General features: G+C 38.7%; 1 protein-coding gene across 3 annotated transcripts in view; it reads left to right on the plus strand.

The window, feature by feature from the left end:
- The window catches only part of LOC115226205 (amino acid transporter AVT3C-like), a 157833-nt gene extending 146499 nt beyond the window's left edge, over window positions 1-11334 (plus strand). For all 3 annotated transcript variants that reach the window (XM_029797221.2, XM_029797222.2, XM_029797223.2), the window contains 3 exons: window positions 4489-4640; window positions 7211-7270; window positions 10448-11334. In XM_029797221.2, the coding sequence (XP_029653081.1) occupies window positions 4489-4640; window positions 7211-7270; window positions 10448-10565 (330 nt within the window). In that variant the 3' untranslated portion in view covers window positions 10566-11334. The remainder of the gene's footprint in view (window positions 1-4488; window positions 4641-7210; window positions 7271-10447) is intronic.
- The last annotated feature ends 544 nt before the right edge of the window (window positions 11335-11878 follow it).

Genomic DNA, 11878 nt, shown 5'->3' on the forward strand with positions numbered 1-11878 from the left:
ATGTGTAGGTCGCAATGTCTTCTCTTCACTCGAATACTTCTGTGTATACGATGTTCCTAGCTGTCCCTTTGGGCGATAAAAAGGTCGAGTTGTGTCCCCTAGACAGAAAATGTGTTGCATATAAAAAGCTTAGATTCTCGACCCCATGTCGAATTTATCGATTTTTTTCAGAACTGGGGGAACTTTTCAAAATTTTCGCTGCGTTAGTTTTGAATTATGACATTGGGCTATGTGTGTGTCAAGTTTCATCAGAATCGGTTGAAGCCGTGGTCAGGGTGAGGGTACAACCTAACAGACACACAGAAACACACACAGACAACTGCCGTTTATATAGAGAGATACATACATATATAAATAGAGTTAATGGTTGTAGTAACTGACTAAGGGATAAAATATCCATATATACTATCATTGTCTGTTATCTGGGCAATGGTGTGCAGGGACACCCTACACGTAAAGTGCAGGTAGCAACAGGATAAACAAGAGTTTATCAGGAACCAATGCAAATAATTAGAAAATGGAGAAAAGCATAGCAGCATAGCCCGGCATTGCCTGGGTATGTAAGAGCCCCTAGTAGGCAATGACTAATCCCAATCTAGTCCTTTCCCTCTAGGGAACGAAGGCGCATGTGTAGGTCGCAATGTCTTCTCTTCACTCGAATACTTCTGTGTATACGATGTTCCTAGCTGTCCCTTTGGGCGATAAAAAGGTCGAGTTGTGTCCCCTAGACAGAAAATGTGTTGCATATAAAAAGCTTAGATTCTCGACCCCATGTCGAATTTATCGATTTTTTTCAGAACTGGGGGAACTTTTCAAAATTTTCGCTGCGTTAGTTTTGAATTATGACATTGGGCTATGTGTGTGTCAAGTTTCATCAGAATCGGTTGAAAGCCGTGGTCAGGGTGAGGGTACAACCTAACAGACACACAGAAACACACACAGACAAACTGCCGTTTATATAGAGAGAGATACATACATATATAAATAGAGTTAATGGTTGTAGTAACTGACTAAGGGATAAAATATCCATATATACTATCATTGTCTGTTATCTGGGCAATGGTGTGCAGGGACACCCTACACGTAAAGTGCAGGTAGCAACAGGATAAACAAGAGTTTATCAGGAACCAATGCAAATAATTAGAAAATGGAGAAAAGCATAGATTAACGAGTGCATTGATTGGACTACATTTTAAAGCATATTTATTGATACAACACGAATCTAACATCTGTTTCTGATCAGAATACCAGAATGCAGTTTATCCATAAATGTGAGGATAAAATTTTTCATCTTCATTTGGCATTAAGGCAACAGATCTTCGTCAGAGTGAAAAACAAGAGCATACAATATAAACAAAATAGGCGCAGGAGTAGCTGTGTGGTAAGTAGCTTGCTTATGAACCACATGGTTCCGGGTTCAGTCCCACTGTGTGGCACCTTGGGCAAGTGTCTTCTACTATAGCCTCGGGCTGACCAAAGCCTTGTGAGTGGATTTGGTAGACGGAAACTGAAAGAAGCCCGTCGTATATATGTATATATATATATATGTGTGTCTGTGTTTGTCCCCCTAGCATTGCTTGACAACCGATGCTGGTGTGTTTATGTCCCCGTCACTTAGCGGTTCGGCAAAAGAGACCGATAGAATAAGTACTGGGCTTTCAAAGAATAAGTCCCAGGGTCGAGTTGCTCGATTAAAAAAATGGCGGTGCTCCAGCATGGCCGCAGTCAAATGACTGAAACAAGTAAAAGAGAGAAAGTAAAAGCAGAGGAAACATGGCTTAGAGGAATAGTGTAGAAGCCTGATGTGTTATTCATGCCCCTAGTTATTTACGGTCAGGGCTCAAAGAGCATTGATGGGGGAACCAAGACTTTTTGTTTATGCCATGTTTTCTTTCCTTTCTTGTGTTTGTCCCCTCCCCCAACATTGCATGACAACCGATGATGGTGTGTTTACATCCCTGTAACTTAGTGGTTCGGCAAAAGAGACCGATAGAATAAGTACTGGGCTTACAAAGAATAAGTCCTGGGGTTGATTTGCTTGACTAAAGGTGGTGCTCCAGCATGGCCACAGTCAAATGACCGAAAGAAATAAAAGAGAAAAATAGTCTATCTATCTATATATAATATGTATTCTTTTATTTGTTTCAGTCATTTGACTGCGGCCATGCTGGAGCACTGCCTTTAGTCGAACTAATCATCCCCAGGACTTACTCTTTGTAGGCTTGGTACTTATTCTGTTGGTCTCTTTTGTCGAACCAGTAAGTTACGGGGATGTAAACGCACCAACAGTGGTTGTCAAGTGAAGGTGGGGCAGTATATATACGACAGGCTTCTTTCAGTTTCTGTCCACCATATTCACTCACTGGGCTTTGGTCAGCCTGAGGCTATAGAAGACACTTGTGGTTGGTAAGCAAGCTACTTACCACACAGCCATTCCTGTGCCTATATATATATATATATATATATATATGTAGGCGCGGGCATGGCTGTGTGGTTAGGGAGCTTGCTTCCTAGCTGCATGGTTTCGGGTTCAGTCCCACTGCATGGCACTCTGGGTAGGTGTCTTCCACTATAGCCCCGAGCCGACCGGAGCTTTGTGATTGAATTCGGTAGGTGGAAGTTACTGCCGTGTGTGTATGTGTGCGTATAGCTGCTCAGTGCCTCTCCAAAAGAGAGAGAGGGATATATATATATATATATATATATACACACACACATATATAGCATATATGTATGTTATTTACATTTGATGGATATTTGTCTTCATCTTGTTTGTTGTTAACAAACAAAATGAGGACAAATATCTGTCAAATGTAAATAATTCCTCATCTCTTAAATATAGAACTGTATGTATGTAATTATTATTATTAGTACATTTATGTATTTGTTGTGCAAGATTTTTTATGTGAAGTCGTGTGTTGAAACAGATATTGTTATATTTCGGAATGGTCATTTTGCCAGTTTAGCCAATAAAAACACACGCACTATATATTTGGTGTTACTTTGCTTCAGTGTAATTTATTTTTTACATTAATCTTAATCTTATTTCGGCCAGAGTTCTTTCGTCACACTCCTGTGACCTCAGCAGTGGTCCTTTGTTTTCTTCTTTCTTATTTGTGTCTCTCCTTACTAACCATCAGCCATTTTATATTTCTATTGTGTGTCTTCATTTGCGCATGCTTATATCTCTATGTGCGTCTATGTTTATTTAGTGTGGGGGGGGATGCCTGTAATATTTGTATCTTCTGTTTATATATGTTCATGTAATTGGTTTTTATTTTGTTCATGTGTTTACATACACTTATTATTATTATTATTATGTATGCTTGTATGTATGTATGTATGTATGTATAACAACAATACTAGTAATAATAATTTTTAAAAAAATTTAAATTTAAATTTTAAAAAAAATTTTTAATTAAAAAAAACCTATTTAGTTATTTACTTCCATTTGTTTATTTGTCAGTGTATTTTATTTTATTATGCTTTCAGTTTTGTTTATATTGTAACCAGTTTATGGGGATCCTCTTCTGTCATATGTTGTGGTGTGTGCTAGTGTTCCATTCTAGTTTTCTATTCAGGCTAGCTTTTGTAATTTGTCTGATTGTTGCATCTGTTCTATGTGTGGATAAGATTTTAATTTCTATGTTGTTGATTGATCCCCCGTGTCCCTGCAGGGCGTGTTGGTATAGAATCGATGAGCTCTTTCCTTCTGTAAGTTCTCTCCAATGTACATTTACCCGCTCTCCTATGCTTCTTGCCGTTTCCCCTACATATGTCGTTGTCTTGTTACTGCATCGTCCCTCTATACATCTTATACTATAGACTACATTTCTGGCTTTACAGTTTATTTGTGGGCTAAATCTACATACAGTACAGTACTTATCCGTACAGGGGGTTCTACTAAAAGGATAGGTTCTACCAATTATAGATTTGATAGGGTTGCCTGGCTTTTCAACAACCTTAGTTCTTAGCTTAAATTTGTCTTGGGTCCTTCTAAAGCGGTACGCCAGTTCACCTCCAGGGGTGGTGTCAACGAACATGACATTCTGGTATTTATGGCTATCATACCAAGAGTTGGCCTTCCCTATTTTCTTTTTTGTCCTTTCTATAGTGTTCCATGACTTGTTCCTATAGAATGGGCAAATCCCATTCCTATCATTACATAATATATTATCGAATTTCTTCATGGCTCCTTTGTATACTCTGATCCTTTCTTTATGGCTGTAACCTGAGAACTGCCATATTATTATTATTATATTTTAAAAAAGGATTGTCGTAACTCTTCACAAAGGTAAACAGTCAACATGAAGAGCACAATTCGATTGTAAGATTCGATTGTTCTTTGGACGACTGTTGAAGCCAATGGAGGCGTGTGAGGTTGGCTGGAGGAGAATTTGATGGGTCAGAGTGAAAGTATTATTATTATTATTTTCATTATTATTATTATTATGACTGTTGTTATTACTGTTGTCTTGTTTTTTACAGAATATCCTCCGAATGTTGCTGGTGCTGCTCACGGGTCTTGTAGTGATTACCATTCCTGACTTTGCCAATCTAATGGCCCTCATCGGCGCCACCTGCTGCACACTGCTGGCCTTCATTCTTCCCGGCCTCTTTCATTTTATCATTTTCAAAGAGTAAGTCTTTCTCTGTTGAGTCTTTCCATCTTTGGACGACTGTTGAGGCCAATGGAGGCGTGTGAGGATGGCTGGAGGTGAGGGTGGCTGGAGGTGAGGATGGCTGGAGGTGAGGGTGGCTGGAGGTGAGGGTGGCTGGAGGTGAGGGTGGCTGGAGGTGAGGATGGCTGGAGGTGAGGGTGGCTGGAGGTGAGGGTTTTGAAGGGTCAGGGTGAAAGCAGTGTGGTATAGGGCTGTGTGTGTGTGTGTGTGTATGTGCTGTGGTTTGTTGTGGTATGATGAGAGATGTATGGTATGTTGCGTTGTGTTCTAATGAGGGCTGAGAGGCTGAAGCCATCAATAATAGACCATCCCACATTTCACTGGTCAATGTATATATGTGTATATAAATATGTATGTGTATATATATATATATATTTATATATATATATATATATATATGTAGGTCCTGGGTTGAGTCGGGGTTAACCACAGTAAATAAGGTACTCAATACATAGCAGAGTAAATTAATTTATTTTATAGAAGGAGCTTCTACAGGACTAGAACTGTTTCATTCAGATGAAATCATCAGGCAGCTTCCTGATGATTTCATTTGAATGAAACAGTTCTAGTCCTGTAGAAGCTCCTTCTATAAAATAAATATATATATATATATGTGTATGTATGTATGTGTGTGTATGTATATATATATGTGTGTGTATGTATATATATATGTGTGTGTATGTATATATATATGTGTATGTATGTGTGTGTATATATATATATGTGTGTGTATGTATATATATGTGTGTGTGTGTATATATATATGTGTATGTATGTGTGTGTATATATATATATGTGTGTGTGTATGTATCATCATCATCATCATCAAGGTGCTGAGCTGGCTGATTGAATTGTTAGCTTGCTGGGAAAAGTGCTTTATAGCATTTTGTCCGTCTCTACGTTCTGAGTTCAAATTCCACTGAGGTCAACTTTGCCTTTCATCTTTTTGAGGGTCAATAAAATCAATATCAGCTGAACACTGGGGTCAATGTACTTGAATCAGCCCTCCCCCTCCAACTGGTTGGTCTTCTGCCAAAATTTGAAAGCATTATTATTATTATTATTATCATTATTGAGTGAGAGAGCAGTGCATGCCATCAAAGTGACACTGGGGTAAAATATACAAAGCCCAATATACCCATCATGACTACCCGTCTGATAAGGGTACACTAGGCACATGCATCACAACCATATGTGCGCGACATGGTGATCTCATATCAAGATAAACAGCGCATCACCTTGCAGGTGGGGCCCAGTTAGAATTTTCTTCAGGTCGAGTAACCCATCCCGCTCAAAAGATCCCTGAATAAGGATCGTTGAAGGATGTTGAACGAAACACCCATGCCTCCAGAGGTGAATTATTCAAACCCCCAAAAATTCCTCTCAACACATGGCTACGATGCTCCCCCACTACTTCTGCTCGTGATCAGAGATGCACATATCGTCAGCCACTAAGGGACATGCTCAACTGGTTACGGTCAAACAACTGACAAGCAAATCTGTGGTATTGAGCAGAATATTTGCTGTAGCCCCTCTTTTATGCCCAGACAAAACAATGGACATGATAACACTTCCAATCAGTTAAGATCAGAAGCTTATAATTATTATTATTATTATTATTATTATTATTATTATTATTATTATGAAGAAGGCTGTGAGTTGGTGGATTTGTTAACACCCCAGGATAAAATGTTTTCTGGCATTTCATCTGTTTTTATGTTCCTGAGTTCAAACTGTGTCGAGGTTGACTTTGCCTTTCATCCTTTTGGGGTTGGTGAAATAAGTACCAGTGGAACGTGGGGGGTCGATGTAACCATCATCATCATCATTTAAAGTCTGTTTTCCATGCTGGCATATGTTGAATGGTTTGAAAGGAGCTGGCCAGCTGGAGTGCAGCCTGGGCCCCACGTCTGTTTTGGCACTTCTTATTTTGAACTTGACAAACACAGACTTACTGTTGAAATATTTTCAACCAATAAAATATCATGCAATCAAATCGCACTCCTCGTCTTTACAATTATTATTATTATTATTATTATTATTATTATTATTATCATTAATTATTATTATTATCATTATTATTATCATTATTATTATTATTATTATTATTATTATTATTATTATTATTATTATTATTATTATTATTATATTATTATCATTAATTATTATTATTATCATTATTATTATCATTATTATTATTTATTATATTATTATTATTATTATTATTATTATTATTATTATTATTATTATTATTATTATGGTGGTGGTGGTAAACCGGCACAGTTGTAAACACACCAAGCAAAAAGCTTAGCTGCATTTTGCTGTCTTTATGTCCTGAGTTCAAATCCCTCTATGGTTCACTTAGTCTTTCTTCCTATCTGTGTTGATGAAATCAGTACCTGTTTTGCACTGGGGTCACACTAACCCCTCTCCTGAAATTGCTGGCCTCGTGCCAAAATTTGAAATCATTATTATTGTTCACTAATAACAAATTAATTTCATAATTACCGCTGTTGTTCTTATTACAGGTCTACGACGTTATTGTTGCAGGTGGTTGATGTTACTTTAATACTTATTGGAATGATAGGGTAAGTTGGTGACCATCTTTTAAGTTCTGAGTTCAAATCCTGCCAATGTAGGCTTTGTCTTCCATCCTTTTGGGGTTGATAAAATACATACCAGTTGAACACTTGGACAGATATAATTGACTAACCCCCAACTAAAGGCAACGGGCTGGCAGAAATCAGTTAAGCTCAGAAGCCATGAGAGCCAGTGCCTGGTACTTCATCAAGGCATCAGGGGTATTATTATTGTTGTTGTTGTTGTTAAGGCAGTGAGCTGGTAGAATCGTTAGCATGCTGGATGAAATGCTTTGTAGTATTTTGCCTGCTTTCTGAGTTCAAATTCCGCCGAGGTCGACTTTGCCTTTCATCCTTTCAGAGTCAATAAAATAAGTACCAGTTGAATATTGGGGTCAAGGTAATTGACTCATCCTCCACCTGCCCCAGGATGCTCTTGTGGCAAAAATTTGAAATTATTATTATTATTATTATTATTATCATTATAATAATGGTGGTGAGCTGGCAGAAACGTTAGCATGCCGGGTGAAATGCTTCGTGGTATTTCGTCTGCCGCTACATTGTGAGTTCAAATTCCGCCGAGGTCGACTTTGCCTTTCATCCTTTCAGGGTCAATTAAATAAGTACTAGTTATGCACTGGGGTCGATATAATCGACTTAATCCGTTTGTCTGTCCTTGTTTGTCCTCTCTGTGTTTAGCCCCTTGTGGGTAGTAAAGAAATAAGTATTTTGTCTGTCTTTACATTCTGAGTTCAAATTCTGCCGAGGTTGACTTTGCCTTTCATCCTTTAGAGGTTGATAAATTAGGTACCAGTTGTATACTGGGGTCGATCTAATTTAATGCCCCCCCCCAAAATTTTGGGCTTCGTGCCAAGAGTAGGAAAGAGTATTTCGTCTGCTGCTACGTTTTGGATTTAAATTCCACCAAGGTTGACTTTGCCTTTCAGAGTCAATTAAATAAGTACCAGTTATACACTAGGGTTGATGTAATCAATGTAATCCCTTTCTTCAAATTTGAGGCCTTGTGCTTCCAGTAGAAAAGATTATCATTATTATTAGTATTATTATTGTTGTTGTTGATGTTGTTACTGTAATTTGGGCCTTGGGTACAAAAGTAACAAAATATGTGACCCCTTAGATTCCAGTGAGAAGGGAAAAAAACAATTTGACTTTTTCAGGAATGTGTCAGGTTCAATGCCATCTGCTGAAACCTTTTGGTCATCTTCTCCTCCTCAATTATTATTATTGTTATTATTATTACGGTGGTGAACTGGCAGATTCGTTAGCATGTCGGGCTAAATGATTAGCACTATGTTCCAAGTTCAAATTCAGCTGAGGTCAACTTTGCCATTCATCATTTCAGGGTTGATAAAATAAGTACCAGTTGCATACTGGGGTTGATATAATTGACTCTCTCCGCCATTACCACCCCGAAATTGCTGGCCTTGTGGCAAAAATTTGAAACCAATATTGCCTCCACCTTGTTTCAGTCATGTTTGTTTGTCCGTGGACAAAATATCTCAACAACTGTTGGATGAATTTGGATGAAACTTTCAGGGATGTCTGGCCCCGTGACTGGCACGAACTGATTAGATTTTGGAATCAATCTGGTACCGGACAAGGATTCTGGATTATTTTTCCATTTTTTTTTTACTTAACTTTTGAGAGCGGTCAAGTTCATTTTCAGTATTCTCGTTTATGAGAGCAATCGAGTTTATTTCAGATGTTCTCATTTTGAAAAGCATCCCTGGCTAATCATTGAGAGGACGTTGGTGTTCCCTTGGCAGAGCTTTGTGCTCTCTGACTGCTCTTATTATCATTATTTTTATTATTATTATTATTATTGAGTGAAAGAGCAGTGCATGCCATCAAAGTGACACTGGGGTAAAATATACGAAGCCCAGTATACCCATCATGACCACCCATCTGATAAGGGTACACCAGGCACACGCATCACAACCATATGTGCGCGACATGGTGATCTCACACCAAAATAAACAGCACATGACCATGCAGGTGGGGCCCAGTTAGAATTTTCTTCAGGTCAAGTAACCCATCCCACCCGAAAGGTCCCTGAATAAGGGTTGTCCAAGGATGTTGAACGAAACACCCATGCCTCCAGAGGTGAATTATTCAAACCCCCAAAAATTCCTCTCAACACATGGCTACGATGCTCCCCCACTACTTCTGCTCATGATCAGAGATGCACATATCGTCAGCCACTAAGGGACATGCTCAACTGGTTAAAGTCAAACAACTGACAAGCAAATCTGTGGTATTGAGCAGAATATTTGCTGTAGCCCATCTTTTATACCAAGACAAAACATATTATTATTATTATTATTATTATTATTATTCTATGTTTGACTTTTGCTTTACATTTGCACAAGCTGGCTCCAAGTCTCACCCAGAGGTCTCAAGAGACAACAAGTTGGAAGTTCATGTTGGTGTTATGCCTAGGGTGCCATATATTTAGTGTTGTACTTAGTGAATGCCTAAAAAACCATAAGAAAATTATGTTTGTTTTAAAACTTGAGATTACAAAGAAAGTATTTAGCGTAGGATATGGGCAGTTCCCACGAGCACTATCTTTTGAATTTCTGCCATTTTGGGGTTTCTTGGTATCTGAGTTAGGTAGCGATCAGCCCCTTTTGCTATCATTCCCAGGGCACCTATGACAACAGGTATTGTTTTAGTCTTCAGCTTCCACATTTTGCTGATTTCTATTTCAAGATCTTTATATTTGCTCAGTTTTTGGTAGGTCTTGACTGATACATTTATATCGATTGGGACAGTCATATCAATGAGGATTATTATCATTATTATTATTATTATTATTATTATTAATCGAGTGGTGAGCTGGCAGGGTCGTTAGCAAACCAGGCAAAATGCTTGATAGCTTCTCATTCATCTTTATGTTGTGAGTTCAAATTCATCTGAGGTCAACTTTGCCTTTCGTCTTTTCAGGGTCGATAAAACAAGTACCAGTTGCATACTGGGGTTGATCTAATTAACTTCCCCCACCCCCGAAATTGCTGGCCTTGTGCCAAAATTTGAAATTATTATTGAGTGAGAGAGCAGTGCATGCCATCAAAGTTATTATTATTATTATTATTGTTGTTGTTGTTTGGCTTATTATCATTTGCTGCTGTTGTTGTTGTTAATGTGTTTCCCTCTTCTTTCCAGGGCTTTTATCGGGACCTACGATGCAGTAAACCGTCTCTCAGCTTCAAACTCACTCGGCAGTTCACATTTGCTCAACATCACAGCGCATCACGTTGCACATGGCGCAGTGCCTAAATAGTAGCTGTGGTGGTGCTTGTGTGGCTGTGTGTGCAGTGGTGGTAGTGGTGGCAACGGTGGTGATGGTGGCGGTAGTGGTTGTTGTTGTTGTTGTTGTTGTGCTCACTTGCAGCCATTTTGCAGCATGTGTGCACACAGATTTACAGTCCATGTGCAGCAGATCTGCAAGTCAGGTGTTCCCTGCAGAGCGTAAAGCTGAAATTGCAACTGAATGGCAGATGTTGCAGAAGGATGCATTTATTTTGACAGAAGCACCAGGTGCAGCAGCTGCACTGGAGGCGTTCGGTGGTCAGCGACCTTACGAGTGACCTGCGGCTAAAGTACAGCAACAACACTGTCAATTATAGTTGTTTGATCATAGGCTTGCTGGATCAAGACTGACCTAGGGCTAAACAGTAACAAGGAAGGACACATTAAATAATGTAGTCCTAGGTACACTATCACTGAATGAAAAAACTGGATGGTCACAGCTGGAACGTCTTTGATCTGCTGCATTAGGACTGACCTGGGACCAAACAACAGCTCTTCTGCTGACCCCCATGGGTGTTTAGAATGAAGGCCACTACAGCGCCAACCCTTAGGAACCACTGTATGACTGTCAATACATCACTGCAACATTCCACATTGTACGAACCATACAACTTGGGGAAACAGATCTGTGTGTGTGTGTATGCATTTAACATATCAGTGTGTGTGCGTGTGTGTACAGATATGCGAATGTGTGTGTATCTTCTAGCTACATTTTAACACTGCCAAATGCATAGTTGTATATGTATTTATATATATATATATATATATATATATATATATATACATATATATATGTGTGTGTGTGTGTATATATATATATATGTGTGTGTGTGTGTGTGTATATATATATATGTGTGTGTGTATATATGTATATATATGTGTGTGTGTGTATATATATATATATATATATATGTGATGTGTGTGTGTGTAAGTGGTATGGGGCACAATGATACATTCTGATTAAGACAAGATTTTGGAGCTCACAAACTGACCCTTTGTTCCTTTGATCCGTGACAAAGTTCTGGTGACCATTGATTAAAATGGTGTTACTGCTGCTGGTTAGAATTCATCTAGCATTGATCAGGATGCGGTGACGGTTGCTTAAAATATCAGTAAGAGGTGTTTTACAAGGCTTTTTGGATGCTGGTGATTTGGCATGGCTGACTGGATATTGAATCTGTTTGATAAGGGTACTTTTTGGCACAGGAGACACACAGACACACAAGTGCAGAAATACACATGTAAAGATTAACTGAGTGTAGGGGAAAAACTTTGTAATTGAAT

The sequence above is a fragment of the Octopus sinensis genome, linkage group LG29 (genome assembly GCF_006345805.1).
Source record: "Octopus sinensis linkage group LG29, ASM634580v1, whole genome shotgun sequence".
Lineage (NCBI taxonomy): Eukaryota > Metazoa > Mollusca > Cephalopoda > Octopoda > Octopodidae > Octopus > Octopus sinensis.